Here is a 26,927-nt window from a genome sequence, read left to right on the forward strand (position 1 = left end):
TGTCTTAAAATGCGGTCATATGGATGCATTGGCCCGACAATAATAAATAGAGTGTAACAATACTATATGAATGGCAAACATATACTTTATCAGTGAACAAAGCGTACTATAGTCACGAATCACTTGTACTTCACATGTGTATTCATTGTACTTACTTGATGAACAAAGCGTACCATATTTTTTGATGAATTGAATTGTACCAATTGCATTGACGCTTTAATGATCAATAAGTACGGGAGATGCATAAATTATGTTTTAGATGGTTATTTTAAGGTAGGTGAGAATTATTGTTGCGTTTGGAATACAAGATCCCATAAATATGTTGAATTTCATACATGATACTCATATACTATACAATATATTCATACAAGTCTACAATGCTCAAGTGTAAAACTAATATTTTCTTCAATTGTTACCATAATCGATATTGATCAACTCCCACATTGTCTCCATTCATTCTTAATAGTCTTAAAATGAAGAGTTGTGTCTTAAAATGCGATCATATAGATGCATTGGCCGACAATAATATATAGACTGTAACAATACTATATGAATGGCAAACATATACTTTATCAGTGAACAAATCGTACTATAGTCACGAATCACTTGTACTTCACAAGTGTATTCATTGTACTTACTTGATGAACAAAGCGTACCATATTTTTTGATAAATTGTATCGTACCAATTTCATTGACGATTTAATGATCAATAAGTACGGGAGATGCATAAATTATGTTTTAGATGGTTATTTTAAGGTAGGTGAGAATTATTGTTGCGTTTGGAATACAAGATCCCATAAAAATGTTGAATTTCATACATGATACTCATATACTATACAATATATTCATACAAGTCTACAATGCTCAAGTGTAAAACTAATATTTTCTTCAATTGTTACCATAATCGATATTGATCAACTCCCACATTGTCTCTATTCATTCTTAATAGTCTTAAACTGAAGAGTTGTGTCTTAAAATGCGATCATATGGATGCATTGACCCGACAATAATATATAGACTGTAACAATACTATATGAATGGCAAACATATACTTTATCAGTGAACAAAGAGTACTATAGTCACGAATCACTTGTACTTCACAAGTGTATTCATTGTACTTACTTGATGAACAAAGCGTACCATATTTTTTGATGAATTGTATCGTACCAATTTCATTGACGCTTTAATGATCAATAAGTACTGGAGATGCATAAATTATGTTTTAGATGGTTATTTTAAGGTAGGTGAGAATTATTGTTGCGTTTGGAATACAAGATCCCATAAATATGTTGAATTTCATACATGATACTCATATACTATACAATATATTCATACAAGTCTACAATGCTCAAGTGTAAAACTAATATTTTCTTCAATTGTTACCATAATCGATATTGATCAACTCCCACATTGTCTCCATTCATTCTTAATAGTCTTAAAATGAAGAGTTGTGTCTTAAAATGCGATCATATGGATGCATTGGCCCGACAATAATATATAGACTGTAACTAGGGGTGCTAGTTGGAACGGAATTTCCAATTTCCGCCGGTTCCAATCCGAAAAGTTTCGATTTTGGAACAACTTTTTTCATTCCGACTTCCGAAATTCCGATTTCCGAATTTTTCCGATTTTTTTGGATTGGAATTGGAATTATATAAAATAAATTTGGAATTTCCGATTTCCGATCCGATTTAATTCCGGAATTAATTCCGAAATAATCCGATTTTTTTCTGAAAAATACACCTATAAATAATATATATTATATAATACTTCTTTTTCCGAAAAATACAACTGTGAGTTTTGTTTTAGGATTTTGACATAATGAACTTTTGTTAGAAGTTTTATTGGATATTATGTTGTGTTTATTTTTTTTTTATTTTTTTTAACTGAATTTAATAGTTATTAGTTTTACTTTTATCAACGTGAATGTTCTTATTTTTGAAATATTATGAACATTTTAGAAAATCTCGGCTAATTTTTGAAATTTTAAAGCTTATGTGATTTCCGATTTTTTTCCGAAATTCCGAAATTTCCGAGCCTTTTGGAATTGGAATGAATTTTTAGATTCCGAATATTTTGGAATTGGAATTGGAATTGATTTTGTACTTCCGAATTTTTTTGGAAATTTTCCGAAAAGGCTTATTCCGATCCGATCCATCCGACTTTCACCCCTAACTGTAACAATACTATATAAATGGCAAACATATACTTTATCAGTGAACAAATCGTACTATAGTCACGAATCACTTGTACTTCACATGTGTATTCATTGTACTTAGTTGATGAACAAAGCATACTATATTCACGAATAACCCAAACTTTACCAGCTTATACATTGTACTTATTTGGTGAACAAAGCGTACTATATTCACGAATAACCCGAACTTTACCAGCTTATACATTGTACTTATTTGGTGGACAAAGCGTACTATATTCACGAATAACCCGAACTTTACCAGCTTATACATTGTACTCTTATGTTCACTAATTAAACAACAGTACATAGGTTTTACATAGCATGTAGACTGAAAATATTACTAGATTCAACACTATCAAACTATGAACTACTCCACCTTCAGAATTACAATTCTTCACTTCACTTTCTTGATGGACTTGGTTCATCGACGCACTTGTAGCTTCATTTTCTTCACGATTTGAGTTGGAAAAAGTTTGCCCAACTTCAAATGGTTCACACCAATGGGAGTAGCCATGGTGTGGGCAACAGTAAAATAACCTTCCAGGATTCGAAACCATTGTGGGGTGGGTGGGTTTTACAGTGATTTTTTCGTCGGAAAAAGAGGAAACCAGAGGAGAGAAAGAGAGAAGAAATAGAGAAGAAAGAAAGCAGTAGAAACAGAGAAGAAAGAGAAGAAAGAAAGAGAAGATGAAGAGAGAGAAAAGGAAGAGAGAGAAAAGGGTGAGAGTGAAAAAGAAGAGAGAGAATATAATAAAATATATAAAATTCACATTAGGGACTGAACTGCATGTCAGACGCGTGAATAGGGACTGAATTGCTTGGGGAAACTACCTAGGGACTGATCTGTGTGTTGAGTTTTGGATTAGGGATTTATCTGTAGTTTCCCCATAATAAAATGTAGGGCTGTGATAATAATAATGAAAAATGAATTATTCAAAATAAAATTTATTGGCTGGAAAGTGCAGTTAGGAACGACGATGGAGAAACGTATACATAGAGAGTGATAGGGGACCAACCTCCACTACTATAAATTAAAATAAACACCCCACTTTATTCTCATTTATATAAATCACACAAAAAACAATATCAAAAAAGATATTAGCACAACAAATTAAGTTTTTATATATTCATTATTCAGAGTCGTCCTACTCCCTTTAATTTTCTTGCCAGCAAATAACCACTTTACAACTACAACTCTTCCTTCCTCCCTCTATTTCATTTTCATTCATTCAACTCCATATTCATTCCACTTTCTCTCTCTCTCGCCCAATTCATTCATTCATTCATTCTTTCCAACAAGGGCAAGATACACAAAACTGTGAAGAAGAAAACTCCACCAATTGTTGTCTCTGTGTGTGGGTGTGTGTGTACATATATATTATATATACATATATACATACATGCCTTTGTTTGTGATAAACTTGTTGTTGATATGTTTCTTGATCGTATGCTTAATGTTTATAGTCCGGTTGTTTCTACATCGTACTGCTCTGATATATGTTGTCAGAAAATGGGGTGAGTGGGTTGAAGACCGAGTTCATGTCCACCAGCACTTTCGAGTCCCCGAGTTGAACGATTCCACCCAACAACAAAACCTGTTCTACCGCCGAGTTTCTCTCTACGTCAACTCCTTGGCTTCCTTGGAAGATTCCGATTTCACCAACCTCTTCTCCGGCAGAAAGCCCAACGACATACTTCTCTCCCTCGACGACAATCAGTCCATCCAAGAGGTCTTTCTCGGAGCTCGAATTTCATGGGTCAATCAAATCGAAAGAGACGACCGGAACCAGGTTGTTTCTCGGAATTTCGTCATGAGAATCAAAAAAAGGGATAAGCGGAGGGTACTGAAACCCTATCTTCAACACATACACACAGTCTCCGACGATATCGAGCAGAGGGGGAAAGAACTGAGGATTTACAATAACGGAAGCAACGGCAGATGGAAATCGGTTCCGTTCAATCACCCGGCGAGTTTCGACTCGCTCGTAATCGACCCAGACGTGAAAGCCAAAATACGCAACGATTTAGAAATGTTTCAGAAATCGAAGCATTACTATCACAAACTCGGCCGTGTTTGGAAGCGGAGCTATCTCCTCTACGGTCCCTCCGGTACGGGAAAATCCAGTTTCATCGCGGCGGCGGCCAATCTCCTCAACTACGATGTCTACAACGTCAATTTGTCACAAGTGGCCGATGAATCAGATCTGAACGGCCTTCTGTTGCAAACGGCGCCTAAATCTCTGATCGTCGTCGAGGATTTAGATCGTTATGTGTCGGACAGATCGAGGTCGAGGATTACGTCATCGGGTCTGATGAATTTCATGGATGGGCTGTTGAATTCGGAGGATGAGAGAATTATGATTTTCACGATGAACGACAAAGAAGGAATCGATTCAGCGCTCTTGCGTCCTGGGAGAATCGATATGCACATCCATTTTCCGATGTGCGATTTCAATTCCTTCAAAAATCTGGCCAACAATTATCTGGGAGTGAAGGAGCACAAATTGTTCACGCAGGTGGAAGGAATATTTCAGAGCGGCGCTACCATGAGTCCGGCGGAGATCAGCGAGTTGATGCTGGTGAATCGGAGCTCACCCAGCCGTGCGTTGAAGACGGTGATATCCGCTCTACAATCGAACAGCCGGAACGGCGGGGGAGGAAAGGTGGCAGCGCGGGCGAGCGATAGCACGGCGTCGTCTCCGGCGCCGGGGTCTGTATCGGAGGAAGGGGGTGGCGGCGCCTGGAAGGAGGCAGTGCCGAAGGAGTTCCGAAAACTGTATGGACTGTTGAGGTTGAAGAGCTGCAGAACACCTGGATCGTTGGATCAACATGATTCAGAAATGATTGAACGGTGACAGATGTTGTCTAAGTCAGATACTAAAAACAAAAGTAATTTCGTTTAATAGGCTAATAGAATTTGTGTGTATTTTTTCTTTTTTTATTATTATTCGTTTCCTTTGTTTGAAAAAAATCACAAGCAATTAATTATAGGAAAATTGGATATTCTATAGTGAAAATGGTACTTTTAGTTGCATAATAAAATTAGTATAATGATGTGTTGAAAAAGGAAGAGATAATCCATATTGATATATGAAATAGTAGTAATAACGGAAATGCTATTCGCGGCTGCGTTTTTGCTATTCGCGGCTCATAAAAAAAAACCCCTCTCTCTCTAAACTTTCAAAACCCAAAAACCGCAAATAGCAAAAAAAAAAAAAAAAAAAATTCGAAAAAGAAGAAATCAAGCTCGAATAGCCATTGGGTTTCGATTTTTTGAGGTAATTTCGACTAATTTCCGTATAATATGCATTGCCCATGTCGTTTATGCAACCAATTTCATGTTTAAAGCCCCTACAAATCGAATTGTAGGGGCTTTTTTATTTTCGGCCGTAATGAACTGCACGCCCAAGTTGGGCGGCCAAAGGGTGTTCAAACGCCCGATTTGGGCGTTCGAACACCCCTTGGCCGCCCAACTTGGGCGTTGGATAGTGCAGCAGGCGCCCGGTTTGGGCGTGAACCGGGCGAGTGAACGCCCGGTCCAGGCGTTCACTCGCCCGGTTCACGCCCAAACCGTGCGTTCGAATTATTTTTTTTTATTTTTTATTTTTTTTTTTTTAAATTCAATTATATTAATATAATTAATTTAAAATATGTTTTATGTTTGTAGGATGTCTAACTGGATGAAAAAATTAGGAATGGGAAAAGGAAAAGGTCCCCTGATTCGTCCTCCTGCAAATCCTGTGGACCAGAATACTGCGGAACGGGAGGGCAGAACGCACAACCGTAATGTTACCAGTTCTAAACGTCGTGGGGAACGGACTGGTGCTTTTGTACAACCGCGTATGACAATTGAGGAGGATGAGGAGTCAGAGGCAGAGCCCGAGCAGGAGATGGATACATATATGGATCCCCACGAGGACGAGTACGATCCAGGACTACGTTTTCAGCAGAAGTATCAGTTCCCGGTGCCTGATTTGCCATCCGATGATGATGACGAGGACGGTTTGACTCCGCCTCCGCCTCCGGCTTATACAATGGCGGGTACTTCCGGTGGTTCTACTCCTGCCCCAAACCCGAGGTCCCGGCACGGTCCGAAAAAAACTCTTCCTACTCGACCGTGGAAGTTGATTGGTGAGACACCCGGTGGACCAAAATACCCTCATTTGATTCCGAGTTTTGGAGCCCATATTGCCTACGACATCTGGGAGGGAAAGGTAATACTTATTAATTTTAATAATTTTTGTTTAAAATGTTTATAGTTGATTTTTCTATTCTTAAATATCAATATATATTCAATAGGGCCGACATATGCTGAAGTTGCGGTCTCATGCGAAGTCTACTTGGTCGGGCCCCGACGACTATTATAGTGTTTCACTATTGGAGAGTACCGGGTTGTATCACTTGCGTTATTGTTCGCTCCCTCAGCACAATAACCCGTTGATAGAGGCATTTATCGAGAGGTGGCAGCCAGACACCAACAGCTTTCACATGCCGTTTGGAGAGATGACTATTACTCTCCACGATGTGCACTATATCATGCATTTGCGAGTTAGTGGAAAGCGCCCTAACGTTTGGATTGATAAGGCAGATGCGATTTATGCGGGTGCGAGAGCGTTCGGTGTCGAGCCCCCAGTTATGGAGAAGTGGTATGGAGGCGGATCCCGGTTAGATGATTTGGATAGGATGTATGGCGACGATTCTTCATTTGCTTCCGAGTTTCGGGTACGAGCATATATTGCGTACTTGCTTGGAAAGCTATTGTTTGTCGATAAGAGTGGATCGAAGGTGAAAGCAGATTTTTTCCCACTTTTAGAGCATATCGATATGATTTCCGACTATTCTTGGGGTTCGGCTACATTGGCCTATTTGTATCGACAATTGGGCATGGCTACGCGAGCTGAGGCGGCGCAGATGGGTGGTTGTCTGACACTGTTAGAGGTAATTTTTTATTTGTAGTAACCCCTCAATTTTTTCTTTTATTAATATCACCAAAATGTTATGTTTAATATGCCATTTTATTATTTTTGTAGTGTTGGATATATGAGTATTTTCCGTGTTTCCGACCTCCAATGGTTAACGCACATGTGAATGGAGAGCCATGGTGTAAGAGGTGGCAGGTGATACATCATATCCCTAAAGACGAGGATATACTTGTTGATTATCGTCGACGTCTTGATTCTATGCGTGCGTCAGATGTAAGTATCAAGTTTAAATAAATTAAGATTTATATATTTACTATGTTTATCAATACATTTCTATTATGAATACATACGCACAGGTGAATTGGACGCCATTTGGAGTGAATGTGTCACGTGAAGTTGAAAAGACGGTTCATCACGGGACTATTCGATGGATGGATACGGTCGAGTCTTACATGCCCGATAGAGTTTTGCGTCAGTTCGGATTTCGACAGATTAAACCGTCGGACCCTATTCGTCCGCTAAAAGGTGCTAAGAGGGAGAGAAAATTAGCATCTTACAAAATTAGCTACGAGCCTGGCGATCAGATGTGGAATATCCCTCACACGCACATGCTTAATGAAGATTATTATGGTCATTTGGCGCGTCCGGCTTGGGAGTCGACACCGGAGTATTTGCCGTGGTACCTCGACCACACCCACGTCCGTATACATCCTAGTACCGAGCCGGTTGAGAGAGCGGAGCCATCTGCAGTTCCGTTTGTGTACGACATCACCCGGGTGTTGCATCCCTACTTCTACGATAACTTGCCACCCCCGACTATTCCAGGATTTCGACAGATTCCCGATGACTTTTTCAGGACGATCCAGGACATGTGCGCCCCATTCGCCGAGTATCTACAGTTGGATCGTCCTAATGCTTCTGAAGAACAAGAAGCAGGATACTCACATATGCGACATTCTCAGCGCAGGCGTCGGACGAGAGATACGTAGGTGTTTATTTTTGGACTTGTTGATGTTTTGTGTTTTTTTAGTTGGACTTGTGTTGTTTATTTGATTTGGACTTGTTGTTTGATTTATTTGGATTTGTTTATTTGATTTTGTGTTTTTTAAATTTGAACTTTTTCATGTTTTTTGTTTTTTGTTTTTCGTTTAATAATAATAATAATAATAATAATAATAATAATAATAATAATAATAATAATAATAATAATAATAATAATAATAATAATAATAATAATAATAATAATAATAATAATAATAATAATAATAATAATAATAATAATAATAATAACAATAACAAGAACAACAAGAACAAGAACAACAACAACAACAACAACAACAACAACAACAACAACAACAACAACAACATCAACAACAACAACAACAACAACAACAACATCAACAACAACAATGACAACAATAACAACAATATTACTAAATCAAACACTAGTTAGAATATCCCACGCTTCACGTCGCTCCCGCAATGCATCTGGCAAATATGCAACAGTATGATTGCTGTATCTCGCCCACTGCAGGTTAAACGGAGGAAGCGGACATCTCTTCAATGCTCTATGGGCGCTCTCCACCCTAATTTGATTAAAGTAGGTTATGTTTCAGTAAACAACAACACATTGAGTTAAGTATATGTATTTAACCACTGATAAATAAATACCTGCTTGTCGATGTATTGCCGAGATGAAAAACTAGATCCGTCCATGCTTTTACAAATTTCTCTTTGTATATCAGCCAAGTGTCTTGGAGGTACTCAATCAACTGTGGATGATTCGCGTAATCGTTCACTAAAACTGTATAATTCCGGTAGAAATCTTCTTCACACACTGATGTTACCAAAGTTTGCCACGGACCGACTACAAAAGCAAATCCTCGACGCCTACTATTGCCAAAACACTTTGAAGCACGACGCCCCACATTCATGTTAATGTGCCAAAGACATAATAGATGAGGCACAGTCGGAAATACATTCTCTATCGCCTTTAAGAGCCCTAACTCGCGATCAGTCACGAGTGCACTAGGTAGAGTATGTGGGGGGAAAAGTCTCTTCAACCTTTGCAACACCCATGTATAATGCTCTTCATTTTCATGGCGCATAAAAACCACTCCAACAGTAAAAATTTTTCCGACCGGAGTAACACCAACAATCTCCAACAAAGGCAATTTGTACTGATTGGTTTTGTAAGTACTGTCAAGTAGTATAACGTACGGAAACTTACTTAACAATTCGACAGATAGAGGGTGAGCCCACATCAAATCGATAACTGCATGTGTCGTTTCATCTGTACGGAACCACTTGTAATAGTTATGCTCCTCAAGCAACTCAATCAAATATTGCATCACCGTACGGTCACCCCTAGCTAATCTTCTCAACTTCGCCTTTTCATTGTATATTTGTTTCGAATAAGCATCGAGACCCAAGCCATTTTTCCTCAGGTTAGCCAAAATCTTCTTGGGCGGCACATGACTTTGTGAAAGATCCTTGATAATCTTCGACTCCGCTTCATTCAATGCACTAAGCCCATGCCCAGACGTGTATATCGGATGATGATTGTGCTTCCCATATACTGTTCTGAGCTCCCATCTATCGTCCAACCGCCGGCGTCCGACCATTTGAAAACCACATTCTATTTTTTTGCTACCAGACCTTTTCGAGGACGGCTCTGCGTTACTTCCTCGAGGCTTTCCGAACAAGTCACAAGTCAGACACACTTTATTTATTTTGGGGGTACTTTTTCTAATTAATTTCACGAAAAGAGCTCTTGCAACGGACCGAGCCCAATCCACTAACTCGTCCCCCGAGTCAAACAATTGAGTTGTTGTAAAATAATCGGTATGATCAACTTCAACTCTAGACGTATTGACCTGAAAAGAAAATACGGTTTATTGAGTTGTAAAATAATCGGTATTGAATAAAAAAATTATTTAAAAAAAAAAAAATAAAAAAAAATTTAAAAACGGTTTGAACCGGACGCCCAACTCGGGCGCCCAAAGTACTGGTACACGCCCAAGTTGGGCGTGCAGTTGGCTGCCGGGCGCCCGAACCGGGCGTGGAGCTGCCAACTGCACGCCCAACTTGGGCGTGTACCGCTACTTTGGGCGCCCGAGTTGGGCGTTTGGCCATTTTTTCGACTTTTTCCGATCGAGAAGAAGAAATTTTTACCTCGTTAGGTCCGCTATCACGATCTTCATCCGACGAGCTCATTTGTTTTCGTATATCACACCAACAAGAATGATTTTTAAGCAAATTCTCTTCAAAACCTTCTTTTTCTAGAGAGATGGAATATTTTATTAATAACCGCGAATAGCAATTTTGCAACCGCGAAAAGCAAGTCCCTAGTAATAAACTACTACTAATTATAGGTGGGACAAGTAAGATTAAAAAGGGAAAGAAGAGTAATCGTCATCATTACATATGCATGCAGTTGGGATATTTTTTATTTTTTATTTAAAAAAAAAAGAGAGAAAAAGGAAAAGAAAAGGGCCTACATTCTGGTGTTTCATAATTGGATGTCTGGTGATGATGATGAAGAATGCATGATTGCGCTTGTTGAGCTGTCTCCTCTCTCTTTTGAATTACTCGCTCACTCCTATTAACATATTATTATTTTTAGAGAAAAATAATAAGACATCTTACTGGGCGTTGGTCACATTTTCACGTAGAAATGAGAAAAGGCCCAATGGGCTTTTCAAATCCAAGGTCCAATTGGAGGACACTACTACTACTAATGAAATGCCCAACTTATACTTGTGATTTAAGTATTTGCTTGTTGTTTATCTTGATTGCTGACAATATTTGGTAACTAATATATCATTGTTATTCAACAAGTTTACAATACACAACAGAAGAAGATAGATAACATTTTAGAGTTGACATCTTTGTAAGAAGCAAGCAAGCATCCCTTTCTTCCTTCTCTCTATTATATTATTTGTACATCTTCATACAAACTCACACAGCAGATGATCTATTTTACAGTTACCAATTTTCTCTGATAATCTTATACTTTTCGAGCACGACTTTACCTTCCTTGTACTTTTGAGAATCCTCGTAGGCTTTGACATACATCCAACCCAAAACCTGCTTGCAATCCCTGCAGTTTATGTCTGCCACTGTGTGCATGCCTGTCATCAGCTGCCTGTCTTCTTTCCTTCCCGTAAACACATTCACTGCATGTGAAAATAGATACGCTCTTCCCTTTTGTGACTGCCCTCAAATTAATATATATGGACAAATACAAAAGAGAAATCAGTGATCATCATTCATCACTCACTCTGCTTTAAATGCAACTATAACTTACTCATTCATCAAACAGAAGAAGTTCTATTGCTTTCTTCTCTTATCCTTATAAAATATAAAAAATAATTCGAAAAAGAAGAGCAACAGTTTCATCACCTGAAACTCTTTAGAAACGATATCATCATGAAGAGCAACATGGTTTCTGCAATTGTAGCAACTGTACAACCTTGGACCAATCAAATCCCCCATTCTCCAAACAAAGTTACACGATTATTTTATTACTCTCAGAGACAAAGAACACAAATCTTCTTTCTATGCTTTTTTATATGTGCATATACAAGGAGAATCAAAAGCAAAATGGCTCTTTATTTCTCAACTAATCTTCTTACAAAGGGATTCTTGCAAGAAATAACAAATGATGACACAGGAAACTCATTTTTGTGCAATTATAATAAAATATTGATGAGTGATGATGATGATTCGAAACAAGATAGATATATTATGATGTTTTAATCAAGAAAGAAAAATATATGGCTCTGAAAATGACAGATTCATCAAAGACTACCTCTTTCTAACATAGAAAGGGTGGCATTAAAATATATGGTCTATGCGTATAGAACCAACACCACCCAAAAAAAGTAAAGAAATGAAAAACAATATGTGGATGTACAATACGTTTTCCATAGCATGAAAGCTTAAGAAAAAGCACTACAAACTGCAATTTGCAAAAGCCATTGGCCCAACAGACCCACCCCATTTATTTATGATATTCATTAAAAACAGCAGTCAATTAAAACTGAGTGTTGCATTACTCAGCCCTCACCAGAATTTAATACAAATGAAACAATTTGCTCAATGAAATGGAAATATATTCAGAAGTCAATAGTTATGTACAAAAGAGCCATTTCACCTGGGTTTCAAGAGGTGATTAGTTCTGCATCGGAAGCACGAGGTTCCATAGTTACAACACAAAGCAACCCAAAAACAACAAAGAATTAGAAAACAAAGAATAAAATCCTCATTAAAAAATCCTCAACTAAAAAATAAAAGAAAAAGAAAAAAAGACTTGGACATGGGCAGGGAGAGAAACAAACAGCAGTAGCAGCTCAATGAACCACCACTTTATTTTTGGTCATCCATCTTTTCTTGGTGGCCTCCACCGCTTCTTGCTTCATCCTTGAAAGTTCTTGAAACCATTGCTGATATTGTATTTCTATTGCATCAAGCTCCGACTTCAGCTCTGTCTCCGGATCTTTTATTACCAAAGTCGAGCTGCTTGTTTTTATTCTCCCGACATTTTTGGAAACCATTTCTTGGGGACATTCAACATTGCCACTTTCAGTTGCGTGCATTCTACTTTCGTTATAATACACATCCCTAAACTCCATTTCAGATACTTCACCACTCGAACCTTTACACATCTCAATCTTTCTCAAACAGTCTTCACCAAAGACAACCTCAGAAGTAGCTGATCCATATGACAAGTTATTCGAACATGGAGATAAAATAAATGTAAGATGAGGAGATGCAAAATTGGAGTTCCCATGTAAGCTATTTCCATCGGCTGCAGTTGGTACAAAAGTACGAGGATCAATATGGTACTCATACGCATCATCTTGCTTGACCATTAATGGTAATGGACTGCCAGATAAGGGCGTCTCCCATTGATCGCCCATCAATGTTAGCCCACTCGCACTTCTTCCCCCACTCGAGTGACAACAATCAGACGAAGGCTTCCATCCGGGCAAAATTCTCATAATTAGGAAATCAATAAAGTCAGCAATGAAAGCTACATCGTGTTCTGCTAAATCTAGCTGCTCAACCATCTCGGCTGCAACAGCATGTGCCGTGTCTGAATCAAGGTAAAACAAAAAGTGTATGTTCCTAACTCGGCCTGCAATAACAAAAAAAGGAAGATTATTTTTATCGATGCTAGTTAGTTTGCTACAGTAACAACATATTTACTTACCTCCTTGATCTGCAATCCGCAAGGTTAATGAGACCGAGTTGTCATCGTTTTTCTTCCCCTTCAATCTAAACTCATTGTTCAGATGTAACCGTTTAAACTCCAACACTAAAGAACAAGAACCTCCATAGTTGTATTCTGCACAGACAGACTGGTTATATTCAGGATCTATGTCCATAGAACGAGACCCAGAATTGGATGAACTTAAGAATCTAGGTGCTTCATTAGGTATTCGCAATGAATCACGAGTAGGTACTTCTGAGTGCTCAATTTGAAGAAAGGGCTCTTTAAGAAGTTCCTTAGCGGACAACCTTTGAGAAGCTGGAACCAAGCATTTCTCAATGAATTCTTTGACCTCAGGAGAAGCCACCTTGCCAAGAGAAGCAGGTTTAACACCCTGCCATACAAAATGTATTTAAGATGACAGACACATATCATTTGTAGCCAATATGGAAATAAGCAAACTTACCGATGTAACTTTCCGATAAATTTGAGCTGGATTTTTGCATTCACAATAAGGATATTCCAAAGTCACCATTTCCAACAAGCACAGTCCAAAGGAATATATGTCGACGAGTTCATTGTATTCCTCCTCGTAAAGCTCTGGAGCCATAAATTCCGGGGTTCCTGATGGAAGAGCAGAAAAGGAATAAAATACTACTCATGCTATTCTATTTTAACAAGTGATATTCAACAACTCTATACCAATGACACTTTTAGCAGTAGGTTGCTGCAGGATTGTTGCCAATCCAAGGTCGCCAATCTTAACTTCTCCTTGATTTCCATTAACAAAAATATTGTCACACTTGAGATCCCTATGAATGACAGGCGGGTTCTGACTATGAAGGTAGTCTAAACCTCGGAGAATCTGCCTAGACCAGTTCTTTATAGCCTTCATATCAACAGTTTTGTGCTTTCTCCGGTACCTAACAGCCAAAACTGTATACTAAACAAAAATTCATATCCACAAAGTATGAGAAAAACAGAAGATACTCACTGCCTCAGGCTCCCAGATGTGAAAAGCTCTGTGATCATGTTAATGGTCTTCCTTTTTTCATCGATCCAAGAATCATAGAATTTGATAATGTTTTCATGCTTCAGTTGTCTAAGAAGATGAACCTCGGAGTACAATTTTTCCAAATCTTCAGGTGACCGCAACACATCATCTAGTTTGATTCGGTTCCACGCAACTTCTATCCCATCAACTTGGTCAAACGCTTTGTACCTAGAATAAACAAATGGATTAATAATTCGACAGTTAATTGATAAAATGTACAAGATGATAAAAGAAGGGGAAAGAAAAGGGCAGGGTTCAAATTCATACACAGTCTTGAATGCGCCCTTGCCTAAGACTTCATTGTACTGCAAAACAAAACCAATATCAATTAACATCCTGTAATGGTAACATTAAATACCAAGAAGAATAATACCATAAAAAATTTAAAACAAAATATTAACAGACAAACAAATCATAGTCATAAGATCTCAGGGCATGGAATGAAATCAACAAATAATAGTAACTATAAGAGCATCATTCAAACCAATACCAGAAACAATAAAACAAACTATCAATGTCACAAATCCCAATAAAAAAAAAAAGAGAAAAGAAAAGAAAAGAAAATATACCCGAACATGTCGGTTTTTGAGACATTTCTCCACGTAATTAACCTCTTGATCATGAGCCTCATCATAACTACCTCGAGTCAATGGAAAACCTAACAAATTCCCATTTTTATACCCACTCCCACTTCCATCTCCTGTAGAACGAGTCAATCCAAAGCCCGCACCAGAACTCATTCCGGTCATAAACAACAAGAACAACAACAGCGGCAGCAGCAGCAAAAACAAGGAAAAGGACAACCAAATAAAATTAGCAGAAGCAGAAATGAGCCACAAACCAATGAGAAAAAAGAGTGGCGGTGGCGATGGTGGCCTACGAATCACAGAAGGGCATTCCTGTAGAAACGGGTTTGTGATTCTTGGTCGAAAAAGACATCTGAAGGAATGCAATAAGAATACAACGATGGCGATCGCGTGCGGCTGATTCGGGATCGACATTTCCGATCGGCATTGGCGATGTTGACATGTACAAACGAATGTTTTTTGGAAGATAATAATGATTGTGAATCTAATTTGCAGACAGATCGGTGGTGAGACGAATAGGAGGAAGACAGGTTTGGCGTCATCAACATAGGCCCAATTTCCATAACACCTTATATTCTGACGCTAATACGTAATTAAGCTACGATAATCATTCATTGGCTTCATGAAATTAACACCAATTCCTGCCCTTCTGATATCAAAAAATTAATCATAGTATTTGTTTTCTCTATCTGGGATGAAAAAAGATCGGGAATTAAGGATTAAAGAAACAATTTTTATTTATGTTTTTGGATTCAATATGAATGTGGGGGTTGGTGAATACAATGTTTGGGTATGTCGGAGGAGAAACTGAGACACAATAAAAGCAAATTAACCTAATAAAAAAAATAATAATAATTGGGGAAAAAGAAAAAAGGGAAGATGAGGAATAGATGAATTTATGGGGAAACAGAAATTAATTCGGTGAAAGCAGCAGCCGAAGAGTCCGGCTGAAACAGACACTTGTACGGTGGGGACAACTAAATCTAATAACCCTCTCATTCTGATCCTTCAAACAAATCAACAAATTGACAGACAAAAAAAAAAGCAAAAAACTTTAATTGCGGTGAACGTGGATCGAACACGTGACCTTCAGATCTTCAGTCTGACGCTCTCCCAACTGAGCTATCCCCGCATTGGAATTTAAATCAGCAATGTATTTAAACATAGACACCTTACGTTATTCAACTTCGCTGGAAAATAATCGAGGCTATTTTATTTTCCCTTAGATAATATATCTATAGGTAGTGATGGTGGCCTATGATTTTCATTATTAATTTTGAAATGGGAAGAGAGGAAGTAATAATCACCATGAACAACTAGTCAATCTAGTCCGGTCCACATAATCATGCTTGTTAAGTGATGCTTATTAATAAAATTTTGGTATGTACTTTGTTACTGTATAATACCGGTGATAGCACATAAATCATAATCATGCTTGTTCAGTAATGGTTATCAGTAATTCCTGTATATAGTTTGATACTGTGCAAAAGCGGGGATAGCTCAGTTGGGAGAGCGTCAGACTGAAGATCTGAAGGTCACGTGTTCGATCCACGTTCACCGCAACTATTTTTTTTTATTTCTCGAAAAAATGAAATAAAAGAGCCACCGGAACTGATAACTCGACGACGACGACGACGACTCCTCCAAGCAAAATGAGAGAAAGAGAAAGAGAATAAGCCAAGAAAACCCAGAGCAGCATCCATCATGTTGGCATTAATAAATTTATTAATTAATTATATTATTAAAAACAGTTGTTGAGCTACTACTACTGCTTTGATGAGCCGATCATATAAGAATCAAATCCAATATTTTTCTTTTTTGTGAAATATACATAAATACATAGATTGAGAGAAAGAGCGGAGATGGGTCTGATCTCGAACAGAGTGCAGAGGAATGAGATCAAGCCTGGAGATCATATCTACACTTGCAGAGCTGTCTTTGCTTACTCCCATCATGGTTTTTCTCCCCTTTTTTTTTTTTTTTTTTTTTTAATTTCTGTAATGATTGTTATCTTCTTGCACATGGATGAATTGAAAGCTGCTCTGCTCTGTGGGCTCTATTTGCTTTCTGATTTATTTATGGGTACATTGCAATTTTACCATTTCAGTTCCCCAGTTTTCAGGTTTTGCTGAGATCCCAAAATGTTTCTCCTAGTAATTGTGGTCAACTAATGAGTAAAACTAGGCAGTTCCCATCAAACCTATGATACCATAAATCATGTTTTTTTTGTACACACAGTAAGTAAGAATATCAGGCATACACAAACACTTTCTTGGTATATGTTCATTGATCTAGTTTACAGACAGAGAAGAACAATTCACTTTTCCGATCATAATCTTGCTCATTAGCTTTCTGAAGACAAGATATTGTATGTTAGTCGAATGATTTGGACTACATCATAGTTACACATTCATCATTGTGAATAATATAATGCAGGAATCTTTGTCGGGGGTAGCAAAGTAGTTCATTTCACCCGTGTGGTAACAGAATCATACAATCACACAACAGAATGTCCCACATTTCCCGACTGTGGTTTCCGACAGCCCAACAGTGGAGTTGTCCTCTCTTGTCTATCTTGCTTCCTCCGTAACGCTTCCCTTTACTGCTTCGAGTATGGAGTGGCCCCTTCTGTTTTCATAGCTAAAGTACGTGGAGGCACATGCACAACCGCTCCATCTGATTCCTCCGACACAGTTGTTCATCGAGCAATGTTTCTCCTTCAAAAAGGATTTGGAAACTACGATGTTTTTCAGAACAACTGCGAAGACTTCGCTTTGTACTGTAAAACGGGACTCTTGACCGTTGATAGGCTCGGTGTGGGACGGAGCGGACAAGCTTCTTCTGTGATTGGTGCACCTTTGGCAGCTCTTCTTTCTTCCCCTCTCAAGTTGCTACTGCCCAGTCCAGTTGGAGTTGCTACAGTTACTGCAGGTATGTACTGCATGAGTAGATATGCTACTGATATTGGTGTTAGAACCGATGTTGTCAAGGTAGCTGTCGAGGATTTGGCGGGGAACTTTGTTTTGAGGCGTAATGAAGATGTAGTAGCTGCTGTACAAAATGTCATTATAAGATGAAACTTCTGGTTATGTATCCATAAATTTGAAATTTTATTTTATTGGAAAAATGGTATGTTCTCTGTTGTTGGAGTTTCAATTTGATCACAGAACGATAACATGCTTTTTGATGTGCATTGATCCATGTGACAATGTATCAAATTTGTTTAGCCAAATGGTACGACTATCATCGTCTAATGCATCAAAATGTTCTTGCGAGTCGACAAAAGTTGTGTAGCTCAGGTGAAATTCCAATCATGCATGAGATCCGGTATACTACTGCAGCAGTCTACATATACAAAAATATTTCTTTATTTATAGTTCTTGCATGAATTCATGAACAAGACACACACACATACAAATATACATACAAAATCAGATGCTGTGACAAGCTCGGACATTTCCTAGGATTCCCGTGGTTAAATCTCTCCACTAATCTGACTTATTACATAAAAGTTCGATCTGGAACTGTGCTTAGTTTGCCAGTCCATTAACAGCCTTTGCAATATCCTCTGTTCTTGCTGCAATTTCTATCAACAAAGATGATAACGTGACTAATGGAGCTATTTCTATGAGCGACATACTAGTGTTACTTGCATCTGACTCTTCGTTCCCAATACTGATATTAGTTGATGCATTAATTGGCTGTGTAATTAGGGATTTCAGTACAATCTGTAGTTCTTCAACTGCACTCCTCATTTCCTCAACTATGATATCTATCTTTGCTGATCTTGTCATTGTATGGGTGACAAAAACCAATTCTTTCAACACGGCTGACGAACTAGAGCTCAGTTTCATGCAAAACTTGCTGAAATGCTTCTTCAGAAAATCGGGTGCCTGCCAATTTCGAAAATTTAACACCATAATTAAGAAAAATAAAAAAATAAAAAACGGATCTTTATTTGATAAGTAATGTGGTTATAAATCTGTTACCTTTGTGCCAGCATTGATGCTACCGTTAAGGACTTCGATGTGATAAGCACAGCTTCTGAGAGAAGCCCCGACTTTGCGGTACTCTTTCCAAGGATGTCCAAAATTGAAGCCACCATGTGCAGGCTCCCATCTGGCAAAATTAGCCTGTGCAATAGATGCATAATTTGTGCTAAGAAACTTAATAATAATAATAGTAATAAAAGCATGTCTAACATGTGTTTGGCGACATTGACTTTAAACTGAATCAACAAGGAAAACTTGAAGGAAAACAATACCAATGATTCTTCAGTTGCCCTTGAATTGAGCACACATCTGTACCCTACCGAAATTTTGTTGGAAGCTTCACTCCTTGCATCCTTTCTGAAATATTCTGCCACACATTCTGGATTTCATTTATCAGAAAATGAATCAATCGCTCTTCTCTTTTCAATGAAATACTAAAAAAAAAAAAAAAAATCAAATTGTCTTACCATCCAAAGAATCGGCAAGCTTTTCCATGTTAGTTTGGATAAGGTTGTGAAGCTCCTCTCCAGCCCATACAGGGCAGAAAAGTATACTTGTGAGGATGCAAATTGAGGTCCCTATTGCAATGGTGGATAATCTATGACTCGCAAATTCGAACAATTTCCCCACACGAAATCCAGAAACCGAAACCAGGCTAAAGGTGAGTATAAAGATAAGGACCCCATAATCGAATCTTGCTTTTACTGATGGCATGAATCGCGTGAAAGTTGCTGCAGCAGCTGCAAAAATATACAAAGGTAAAGAACTATCTAGTCGTGATCATTTTATCGAACAAAATGCTGAGGAAAAAGAAAGATTGTTTTTTTTTAAGCAGCCAACCTAAGACGAAAACCGAGCCTTGGAGGAATACAGGCTGGAGCTTTTCTCCGAAATGGCTACCTATCCAATGAACACCAATACCTAATGCGCCTGCCAAGAAAGTTGCCGTAGCTTTGTTCAGACATTTACAGAGTGTTGCACCTGCATTATTTTTTAATATGACAACTGACCATAGTTAGTATATATTATAGGCAGCATGTACATAATTAATAATAACTGAAAGTATTATACCAACGGTGTATTCGAAGACAACAACAACAGTAAGAACAGCCCACATAGCATTGCCGCCAACACCTTGATACAAAGGCCTCATGTAATAAAAAAGGGAGACGAGAGAAAGGGCTATCCCTACTTTGAAGCAATGAAAAAACTTCTTAGGGTCGTCCATTCCTAATCTCCAAGCCTCTCGAAAGAAGCCATATATTTTAGAAAACAAACCCTCAACAAAAAAGGCATGCAAAATTCTGCAAAATCTGGTATTGGACATGGTATGATGATGAGGGACTAATATTTTGGAAGTCCCATCTGGAAAGTTGATTCTCCATTCCAACCCACCACCACACACTTCACTTTCCTTAACCACCATTGTTTAAAACAACAACCACCACCTCCTATATATGAAGTCAAGTGATCATGTAGTGTGAGAGAGAAAGAAAGAAACAAACAAAACATGGATTTTTTTGATTAGATGATGTTTCTTGTATTTATATATATATAGATAATAGTGGAATGAATGAGTTGAAAAAGGGTACGACGTGGGAGAATGGAAAGATAGGTATTATGATCACTATCAAAGATTGTGTCTTTGGCTAGGTTTGGTGTGATTATGTGGTAATCAATCATGTAAAACCAATTAATTCATGGCTGTTTTCCTAAAATCAAATATTTGAGGCTGCAAGTACTCTCAATCAATCTTGTGTCTGTGGAATTGGAATTGGAGGAGATACCTAATTATTTTAGGCAGGCAGCCCCTCACACGCACACGCAGACCATAGGTTTGCTACTACATACATGCATACATATTATGGTTTTAATTCCTCTCGTCGTCACTGTCAGGTTTAACAAATTTATTATTAAATAAACTATATTTCATTTATGTCGTCACCCGACCTAAAACATTGCGTCATCCAATATTGTAGCCCCCAAGCTTCCTTCATGCAGTAGTTAATATACAATACAGATTTGTTAATTTAATTTAACACTTAACAATTGATTAATACATACATTTATTTAGAGTTCGAACTAACGTCATCAATGAAATTAGGGTTAGGAACGTCCTTTTTAATTAATTAAAAGTTAAAACCCAATCAAAAGGGGCGAAGAAAGCCCAATAAATGTGGAAAGAAATGGGCCTAATAATGGAGGAGGACTCCCTTCTTCCAATCCTTTGATTCATTCCTGAATTTGGGAATTCCGGTGAAAGCTCCGTCACCAAATCCAAATGGGCAGCTCCTCCGCCGCGGCTTCGGCGCCATGGAAGCAGCTTCTTCTCAGCTCGATCCAAGCCAATTCCCGTCTCAAGCATTCTTCTTACTTCCAGCTTGTAAACAATTTATTTTATTTCATTGAAATATAATTACGTCATATATTTCTCTTTTATTAAGCTCACTCTCTATTCCTGTCAGGCAACAGTTTCATCCGACGGCAGGCCCTCCAATCGCACTGTTGTTTTCAGGTTTGTTTCTTCGTATCAAAGTATATATATTTATATATATTTTTCAAAAAAAAAAAAAAGTAAGTATGTTGAATCTTGTAGTACTACTACTGTCTGTGTCGTCTTGTCTTGTTCAGAGGATTCCAGGATGGAAGTGATAAGATTATTATTAACACCGACACTCGCTCTCGCAAGGTCGGTCATAAATGGTTTACCCTACTTTCTTATTCATGCTACTCATCATTTTTGTCTGCAAGATCCGATTTTTATTTGCTGAATCAATTTGGGGTTTTTTTCCTTCTTTCAAATTGTTTGACCGTACGTACCATTTGGGTTTTGGATCAATTACTTTGTAACTTGTATATTATCTATCACACTGATGATGATGATCAATGGAGTTGAGGACACTAATTAAGTGCTGTTTCATAAACTAACTTAAATAATTGCAGATTGATGATCTCAAGCACTCCTCTTTTGCTGAGGTACACTAGTTATCTTTGTTTTCCTTAAAAGAGGCACACTTCATTTTCTGCATTGTAATAAGTGCTCTCAAAGTTCAAATCTTGTTGATGATTTTAGATATGTTGGTATTTCACTGAAACATGGGAGCAATTTCGCATTAGCGGCCCCGTAGATGTCATTGACGGGACAAATCCTGATCCATTAAAACTTGAGGTACATTTTGAGCGGTGCATCTTATACCATTAATACTTTCACATGATTCTCTTGGTGCTTCTTGCACTTATTATTTTCTTCCTCTTGTTTTGTATGCATGATAATGCATAGCAAAGACAGAAATCTTGGTTTGCATCTTCTGTTAATTCAAGACTTCAGTATATGGCACCTACTCCAAGATTGCCCGTCATCGAACCATCTCAAACGCCCTCTTTGGATCCTTCAATCGGACCAGTTGCCGCATTTTGCCTTCTCGTGCTGGACCCTGACCAGGTTCACAAGCTCTCCTCTGTGTCCTTTGTTGATATATGTATATATATAGCTTTGGTATAGTGATAAATATACACCTGTCTGTTTTGCAGGTTGACTACTTAAATTTGAAGAGCAATGAGAGATTAATGTTTACATCTGATATAAACAAGCTATGGACATCTGAAAAAGTGAATCCTTAAGTCTATTTTTTTTATAATTAATCACAGTAATTGTCTCAAACAGTTTGATTAATTAGTTATTACAATATTCATAAATTGAATATCAAAATGTCATTGATTTTGTTGTTTTTCCACTCAAGTCATTGATTGTCCAAACCACACCAATTCATAATACATAGTACACCAATTGATCTGCATTTTAGAACTTAATGCATATGTGCGAAAAAAAAACACCCAAATTCAATGGAAGAAAACTGGCATTATATTTTCAGTAATCACCTTGAAAAAAAAACCTGAAAAACAAATGCTAGTAGGTACATACAATACATTTCCAAGATAATAATGTATTTTGCATCACAAAAATTATACTTGGTATATCATGTATGTAGGGAGGTTGACACTTATCATCAGGGGCGGTGGTGGTGGTGGTCCGGTAGTGGATCGGGATCGGAATGGGCGGTGAAAGAAGGGTGTCGTGTGAGCATAAGGGGGCGATCGTAGGCGTCTTCGTCGTCATCTTCTTCATCATAAGTGGAGAGGTTGATGCAGTTGCACCTCTCCAGAGAAGCAAAGAAGGCCGTCGCTAGGCTCGTTCCAACCCACATCGCCACCTGGTCCAGCTTCTCACACTTTGCCAATCCACCGCCACCGTTCTCCGCCGTCTCCTTGGGCCGATTCATTTTTTTCTTTTTCTTTTTTTATCAAAAAAAAAAATGATTTCGATTGAATATTGAAGTATGGAAGAATTGGACCTAAAAGAATAATATCAATGCGCTTTAATTATTTGTAACGGCCGGTTCTTCTGTTTGCGGATTGCGGATTGGATGGGATTAGCTGTAAAGAAAAAGTAAAGCTCACTCATTCATCTAATATTATTATTGTATTCATGATACTCTGTTTTGAAATCTTCTATTTTTATTCTATTCTTACTTGCCCCTTCTATTAATTATATTGATTTGTTTTTCAATTTTTTTTCTCTATTGAATGATTTTAATAGACTGATCTTGTAAACAAATGATGTCTATTATTTTTTCTCCAATTTTGTTTTCTCTCTCTCTTTTTTTCTTCTTAATTTGGTATTGTTGCATTAGTTGTGTCAAAATGTGGACACGTGTCCTCATGCATTAGCTGAATAAGCTGACAATTCCACCATTTGTATTACACGTTTCATATGATTCTTGGTTGGCTAACTTGTTCCAGTTTTCCTTTCGTAGGAGAGAGAGAGAGAGAGAGAGAGAGGGGTTGTACTTCTGCTTTGCTTAATTTAACAATATAAAATACTAAAAGAAATCCTAAAATACAGTCTTACTTGCTAATCACCACATGATTACTCTACGTTTTTTTAATAATAATAATAATTAACAAGCAAGAGCGCTCAATCACTAGATGAGCAATCATTGCACATAAACAAAATTATTTCTTTCCAAAATCTAAAACTAATATTAGCATGATTAATCTTTAGAATATCTTCATCAATTAGGAAGAGTGCCAGATCACCGGACTGAATATAAATGTGTGAAATCTTATCCAACATGTGGCCCCCGCCTCTTATTTGAATGGAGTATTAAATTAAATTCACATGCATTCATTCGTGGTAACTTAAATATTACTCTGTCTGTAATTCATAAATAATAATAATTCGTGGCTGCTAAAATGCTATATTTTGTCCTGATTAATTTCAATAATTCTTTTATTAGATCATTTTAATTTGAAAAGTAAGACTTGGTTGATTAATGAAATAGATGATTAGATTTTTGTATAGTGGTAAGTAGGAAATGGAGCAGTTTGACAAATCAAAGATGATGCTTGTAATAGTTTGCTTTTGATAGATGGAGTCGCTTTCATTTACAAAATGTATTTCAGTATTTCATCTCTATCGCCAAAAAATAATTTCAATTAATACTAAACTCCACAATTACAGGTGGCGTGGCGTGGCGTGGCCCCAATATTTATTTTCCCTTGCTTCGAATTAATTAATTCATTAATTAGTATTGACCCATATTTATTTGCGCAGAAAATAGTGAAGGGGGGAATGTATTTGTGTTTGTTGCTTTACTTTGAACACGAATTATGGTATGAAATAGGAAACGGTTAAAATTAGGGTCGCACGTGAGAGCGTGGATGTAATAAAACCGACATCATAACTGGAAAAGCAATTCGGAAATTGCGTTTATTTTAGAGAAATATCATCATCATTTCTGTTTCTCCTCTCTCTTTTCAGTGCAGTTTTCTTTCACATTTTTCAGGTCTCATCTCTCTTCTCAGTTTTATCTCTCTCTGTGTATTGCTATATTTTACTGGTACCAGCATTTGTTTTTTTTTTTTTTTTTCAATTTTTAAGGTTGATTCTTTTTACAAGAAGCTATTTGATTAGTGATTATGTTTATTCCATGGATTAATGGTTTCATGATTATTTGATCTGTACCATGTGCTTCAATCTTGGATGGGAAAAACCACTGTAGATTAACTCTGTTTTCATTTTAAAAAAAAATTATGTTTACTTAATTCCTGATAAATTCGGAGTGGGTACTACTTGAAGGATTAAACTATGATACAGGTAATAAGAAATGTTTCAACTGATTAATAGTTATGATTTGTTCTTTGCTTGATATGGTGGTAAAAGATTCAACCTTTACGCCAAATAATTTATAGTTTCTGGATTTTTTTTTTATCAAAAAGCTATGGGTTTTCTGTGTGATCTGTATTTTGAATCATATGCCAATTTTATTTATTTTCGATTTGTAACTGATTTTTCTTTGGATGGAGAAATTAGGTTTTAGAAAGAAAAAAAATGGAAGAATAATGGCACTAGCAGAAGCTAGGGCTGCTTGGCAGAGAACAGGCAACAGATGCTTGGTCCAAGAAGATGCTAAAAGAGCTCCTAAATTAGCTTACTGCTCATCTGTTCCCCCTCCTTGTTCTAAACCCTCCGAAACCGGACCCACAACTTCCCCTTCTCCCCAAGATATTCCTCCTCCCTCTGCTGCTTCTAATCCCTTCGATCGAAACTCTTCCTACTCTAATTTATCCCCCAATTCTAGATGGTGGCTCCATCTCCAACCAAATTACCCTTGTCAAAAGGGTTTTACCGATGAAATCGACACCTGTCAAACCAAAGATGCAAACTTTGTTACTCGACAGAGCAAAGATTTGACACTTAAAGACGAAAAGTTCAGATCATTCTGCGACTTTAATTCCCAAGATCGTTACTTCGATGAACCGAGAGACGAGTGTGTTGTTGTTAGCTGTGGAGTTTCGAAAAATATGAATGAACATTGTTTTTATTCGGAATCTTCTTGGATTGGAGCTGGTGAGAAAAGTTGCCCGTGGTGGAGAACTGCAGATACAGAGGAGTTGGCTCTATTAGTTGCACAAAAGTCCCATGACTTCATTGAGAATTGTGACCTACCCAGCCCTCAAAATACTCATCTCAAAAAGGAAACGAGTATGAATATTTCAACTTCTTTAACAGTTCGTAAGCCCGGCATTATTGCTTCGAGAAATTCTTGCCACAAACTTAGTGTGTCAGCTGAAGAACAATCAATTCCTGGTGCTGGAAAGCCATTAAGGTAAAATCTTGCACCTTTATTTTGTTTGTCTTGTAATTGCTTTCAGAACAGTAAAGTACTGTGAATAAAGCTTAGATCTTGAAATGATTAGGGATAGGGCAGCACTCGAAAGAATGCCTGAGATGCATGCAAAAGAGGTGGATGATGATGCTGATGGCGATGATGATGCGAGCAAGGCTCAATTACTACAAGCATTACGTTATTCGCAGACACGTGCGAGAGAAGCAGAGGAAGTGGCGAAACAAGCTTGTGCGGAGAAAGAGCATGTTGTAAAGCTAGTTTTCAGACAAGCATCACAGCTGTTTGCGTATAAGCAGTGGCTTCAGCTTCTGCAGCTTGAGAACATGTACTTCCAGTCCAAGAACAACAACAACAACAAAAGTCATCACGAGACAGTCGTGTTGTTGCCTGGGAAAAGTGTAAGAAGTAGGAAAATGCGAAAGGGGTCGAATAGATCAAAACGGGGCAAGAGAAGCCGACCTTGGTATGAAGTAGGCAGATACGCGATTGTATTTGCATTAGGGTTGGGTCTTGTTGGTGCTGGATTGTTACTTGGATGGACAATTGGTTGGATGCTGCCAACCTGCTGGTGAGATTTTCTGGATTTAGGTTTGATTGTTTAGGGTTTGTTGTACATATAAACAATGGCATGTAAATTTTAGATTTTGTATTACTTATTCACCTCCTACTACTACATTTTCAGCTTAGTGGATGAAATTTAACTTGTGTTATGTATATATATAGATGCTGGTTTTGTGGGCTTCTTGGATGATACCTCTCCGTGTTTTT

At 37.7% G+C, this 26,927-nt stretch overlaps 8 protein-coding genes and 2 non-coding genes across 15 annotated transcripts; 5 read left to right on the forward strand and 5 right to left on the reverse strand.

Annotated features, from left to right (window-relative positions):
- Positions 1-3,235: 3,235 nt before the first annotated feature.
- LOC105956320 (P-loop containing nucleoside triphosphate hydrolases superfamily protein) lies at positions 3,236-5,263 on the forward strand. Its single transcript, XM_012980169.2, has one exon. It carries the CDS (start codon positions 3,598-3,600, stop codon positions 5,050-5,052), a length of 1,455 nt encoding a protein of 484 aa, XP_012835623.2. The 5' UTR covers positions 3,236-3,597; the 3' UTR covers positions 5,053-5,263.
- Positions 5,264-8,557: 3,294 nt separating this feature from the next.
- LOC148765218 (protein FAR-RED ELONGATED HYPOCOTYL 3-like) lies at positions 8,558-9,993 on the reverse strand. Its single transcript, XM_088812712.1, has 2 exons — positions 8,791-9,993; positions 8,558-8,705 (listed from the first exon to the last, which is right to left on the reverse strand). Exons 1-2 carry the CDS (start codon positions 9,741-9,743, stop codon positions 8,558-8,560), a joined length of 1,101 nt encoding a protein of 366 aa, XP_088668838.1. The 5' UTR covers positions 9,744-9,993.
- Positions 9,994-11,044: 1,051 nt separating this feature from the next.
- Positions 11,045-11,993, reverse strand: LOC105956322 (protein yippee-like At4g27745). The gene is made up of 2 exons (XM_012980171.2): positions 11,524-11,993; positions 11,045-11,334 (listed from the first exon to the last, which is right to left on the reverse strand). The coding sequence occupies exons 1-2, from the start codon at positions 11,614-11,616 to the stop codon at positions 11,107-11,109; spliced, it is 321 nt and encodes a 106-aa protein (XP_012835625.2). The 5' UTR covers positions 11,617-11,993; the 3' UTR covers positions 11,045-11,106.
- Positions 11,994-12,214: 221 nt separating this feature from the next.
- LOC105956321 (serine/threonine-protein kinase WNK8) lies at positions 12,215-16,249 on the reverse strand. The gene is made up of 7 exons (XM_012980170.2): positions 14,960-16,249; positions 14,658-14,695; positions 14,331-14,558; positions 14,039-14,259; positions 13,803-13,960; positions 13,337-13,730; positions 12,215-13,261 (listed from the first exon to the last, which is right to left on the reverse strand). The coding sequence occupies exons 1-7, from the start codon at positions 15,389-15,391 to the stop codon at positions 12,474-12,476; spliced, it is 2,259 nt and encodes a 752-aa protein (XP_012835624.2). The 5' UTR covers positions 15,392-16,249; the 3' UTR covers positions 12,215-12,473.
- On the reverse strand, positions 16,037-16,109 carry TRNAF-GAA (transfer RNA phenylalanine (anticodon GAA)). Its single transcript has one exon. It is a non-coding gene; the product is annotated as a tRNA-Phe (tRNA).
- A 142-nt stretch (positions 16,250-16,391) lies between the features above and the next one.
- Positions 16,392-18,162, forward strand: LOC105956326 (protein LEAD-SENSITIVE 1). Its single transcript, XM_088814309.1, has 3 exons — positions 16,392-16,683; positions 16,821-16,933; positions 17,414-18,162. Exons 2-3 carry the CDS (start codon positions 16,840-16,842, stop codon positions 18,052-18,054), a joined length of 735 nt encoding a protein of 244 aa, XP_088670435.1. The 5' UTR covers positions 16,392-16,683; positions 16,821-16,839; the 3' UTR covers positions 18,055-18,162.
- Positions 16,467-16,539, forward strand: TRNAF-GAA (transfer RNA phenylalanine (anticodon GAA)). The gene has a single exon. It is a non-coding gene; the product is annotated as a tRNA-Phe (tRNA).
- A 165-nt stretch (positions 18,163-18,327) lies between the features above and the next one.
- Positions 18,328-20,816, reverse strand: LOC105956325 (aluminum-activated malate transporter 10). Of its 2 annotated transcripts, none has more exons than XM_012980174.2 (6): positions 20,041-20,816; positions 19,810-19,950; positions 19,437-19,709; positions 19,242-19,348; positions 18,967-19,110; positions 18,328-18,870 (listed from the first exon to the last, which is right to left on the reverse strand). In XM_012980174.2, exons 1-6 carry the CDS (start codon positions 20,393-20,395, stop codon positions 18,508-18,510), a joined length of 1,383 nt encoding a protein of 460 aa, XP_012835628.2. In that variant the 5' UTR covers positions 20,396-20,816; the 3' UTR covers positions 18,328-18,507. The 2 variants fall into 2 exon arrangements, with proteins under 2 accessions (XP_012835628.2, XP_088670434.1); XM_088814308.1 differs by having other exon boundaries at positions 19,242-19,336; positions 20,041-20,733.
- A 367-nt stretch (positions 20,817-21,183) lies between these two features.
- Positions 21,184-22,678, forward strand: LOC105956327 (Pyridoxamine 5'-phosphate oxidase family protein). Its single transcript, XM_088813714.1, has 7 exons — positions 21,184-21,352; positions 21,435-21,484; positions 21,601-21,658; positions 21,913-21,945; positions 22,043-22,138; positions 22,250-22,411; positions 22,501-22,678. The coding sequence occupies exons 1-7, from the start codon at positions 21,251-21,253 to the stop codon at positions 22,588-22,590; spliced, it is 591 nt and encodes a 196-aa protein (XP_088669840.1). The 5' UTR covers positions 21,184-21,250; the 3' UTR covers positions 22,591-22,678.
- Positions 22,679-24,507: 1,829 nt separating this feature from the next.
- On the forward strand, positions 24,508-26,912 carry LOC105956292 (uncharacterized). Of its 5 annotated transcripts, none has more exons than XM_088813899.1 (3): positions 24,508-24,815; positions 25,343-26,138; positions 26,230-26,912. In XM_088813899.1, exons 2-3 carry the CDS (start codon positions 25,372-25,374, stop codon positions 26,729-26,731), a joined length of 1,269 nt encoding a protein of 422 aa, XP_088670025.1. In that variant the 5' UTR covers positions 24,508-24,815; positions 25,343-25,371; the 3' UTR covers positions 26,732-26,912. The 5 variants fall into 5 exon arrangements, with proteins under 5 accessions (XP_088670025.1, XP_088670026.1, XP_088670028.1 ...); XM_088813900.1 differs by having other exon boundaries at positions 24,684-24,815; positions 25,336-26,138; XM_088813902.1 differs by having other exon boundaries at positions 24,724-25,126.
- Positions 26,913-26,927: the final 15 nt, after the last annotated feature.

This window comes from Erythranthe guttata, chromosome 14, assembly GCF_056151865.1.
Source record: "Erythranthe guttata isolate IM_541 chromosome 14, IM_541, whole genome shotgun sequence".
NCBI classification, from domain to species: domain Eukaryota; kingdom Viridiplantae; phylum Streptophyta; class Magnoliopsida; order Lamiales; family Phrymaceae; genus Erythranthe; species Erythranthe guttata.

Excerpts from the sequence above, each read along its gene's own strand:
- LOC105956320 (XM_012980169.2), top strand. The coding sequence starts at position 3,598 with ATGCCTTTGTTTGTGATAAACTTGTTGTTGATATGTTTCTTGATCGTA.
- LOC105956327 (XM_088813714.1), top strand. The coding sequence starts at position 21,251 with ATGGGCAGCTCCTCCGCCGCGGCTTCGGCGCCATGGAAGCAGCTTCTT. Across the intron at positions 21,659-21,912 it reads CCGACACTCGCTCTCGCAAG|ATTGATGATCTCAAGCACTC; the intron begins GTCGGTCATAAA and ends AAATAATTGCAG. Across the intron at positions 22,412-22,500 it reads TCGTGCTGGACCCTGACCAG|GTTGACTACTTAAATTTGAA; the intron begins GTTCACAAGCTC and ends TCTGTTTTGCAG.
- LOC105956292 (XM_088813899.1), top strand. The coding sequence starts at position 25,372 with ATGGCACTAGCAGAAGCTAGGGCTGCTTGGCAGAGAACAGGCAACAGA. Across the intron at positions 26,139-26,229 it reads GGTGCTGGAAAGCCATTAAG|GGATAGGGCAGCACTCGAAA; the intron begins GTAAAATCTTGC and ends TGAAATGATTAG.
- LOC105956326 (XM_088814309.1), top strand. The coding sequence starts at position 16,840 with ATGGGTCTGATCTCGAACAGAGTGCAGAGGAATGAGATCAAGCCTGGA. Across the intron at positions 16,934-17,413 it reads CTTTGCTTACTCCCATCATG|GAATCTTTGTCGGGGGTAGC; the intron begins GTTTTTCTCCCC and ends AATATAATGCAG.
- LOC105956325 (XM_012980174.2), bottom strand. The coding sequence starts at position 20,395 with ATGGTGGTTAAGGAAAGTGAAGTGTGTGGTGGTGGGTTGGAATGGAGA. Across the intron at positions 19,951-20,040 it reads TGTCTTCGAATACACCGTTG|GTGCAACACTCTGTAAATGT; the intron begins GTATAATACTTT and ends AAAATAATGCAG. Across the intron at positions 18,871-18,966 it reads GCATCAATGCTGGCACAAAG|GCACCCGATTTTCTGAAGAA; the intron begins GTAACAGATTTA and ends CGAAATTGGCAG.
- LOC148765218 (XM_088812712.1), bottom strand. The coding sequence starts at position 9,743 with ATGGTCGGACGCCGGCGGTTGGACGATAGATGGGAGCTCAGAACAGTA. Across the intron at positions 8,706-8,790 it reads GGCAATACATCGACAAGCAG|GGTGGAGAGCGCCCATAGAG; the intron begins GTATTTATTTAT and ends TAATCAAATTAG.
- LOC105956322 (XM_012980171.2), bottom strand. The coding sequence starts at position 11,616 with ATGGGGGATTTGATTGGTCCAAGGTTGTACAGTTGCTACAATTGCAGA. Across the intron at positions 11,335-11,523 it reads TCGTTTCTAAAGAGTTTCAG|TCACAAAAGGGAAGAGCGTA; the intron begins GTGATGAAACTG and ends ATTTGAGGGCAG.
- LOC105956321 (XM_012980170.2), bottom strand. The coding sequence starts at position 15,391 with ATGTCGATCCCGAATCAGCCGCACGCGATCGCCATCGTTGTATTCTTA. Across the intron at positions 14,260-14,330 it reads ACATCTGGGAGCCTGAGGCA|GTACCGGAGAAAGCACAAAA; the intron begins GTGAGTATCTTC and ends TTTGGCTGTTAG. Across the intron at positions 13,731-13,802 it reads TTTATCGGAAAGTTACATCG|GGTGTTAAACCTGCTTCTCT; the intron begins GTAAGTTTGCTT and ends TTTGTATGGCAG.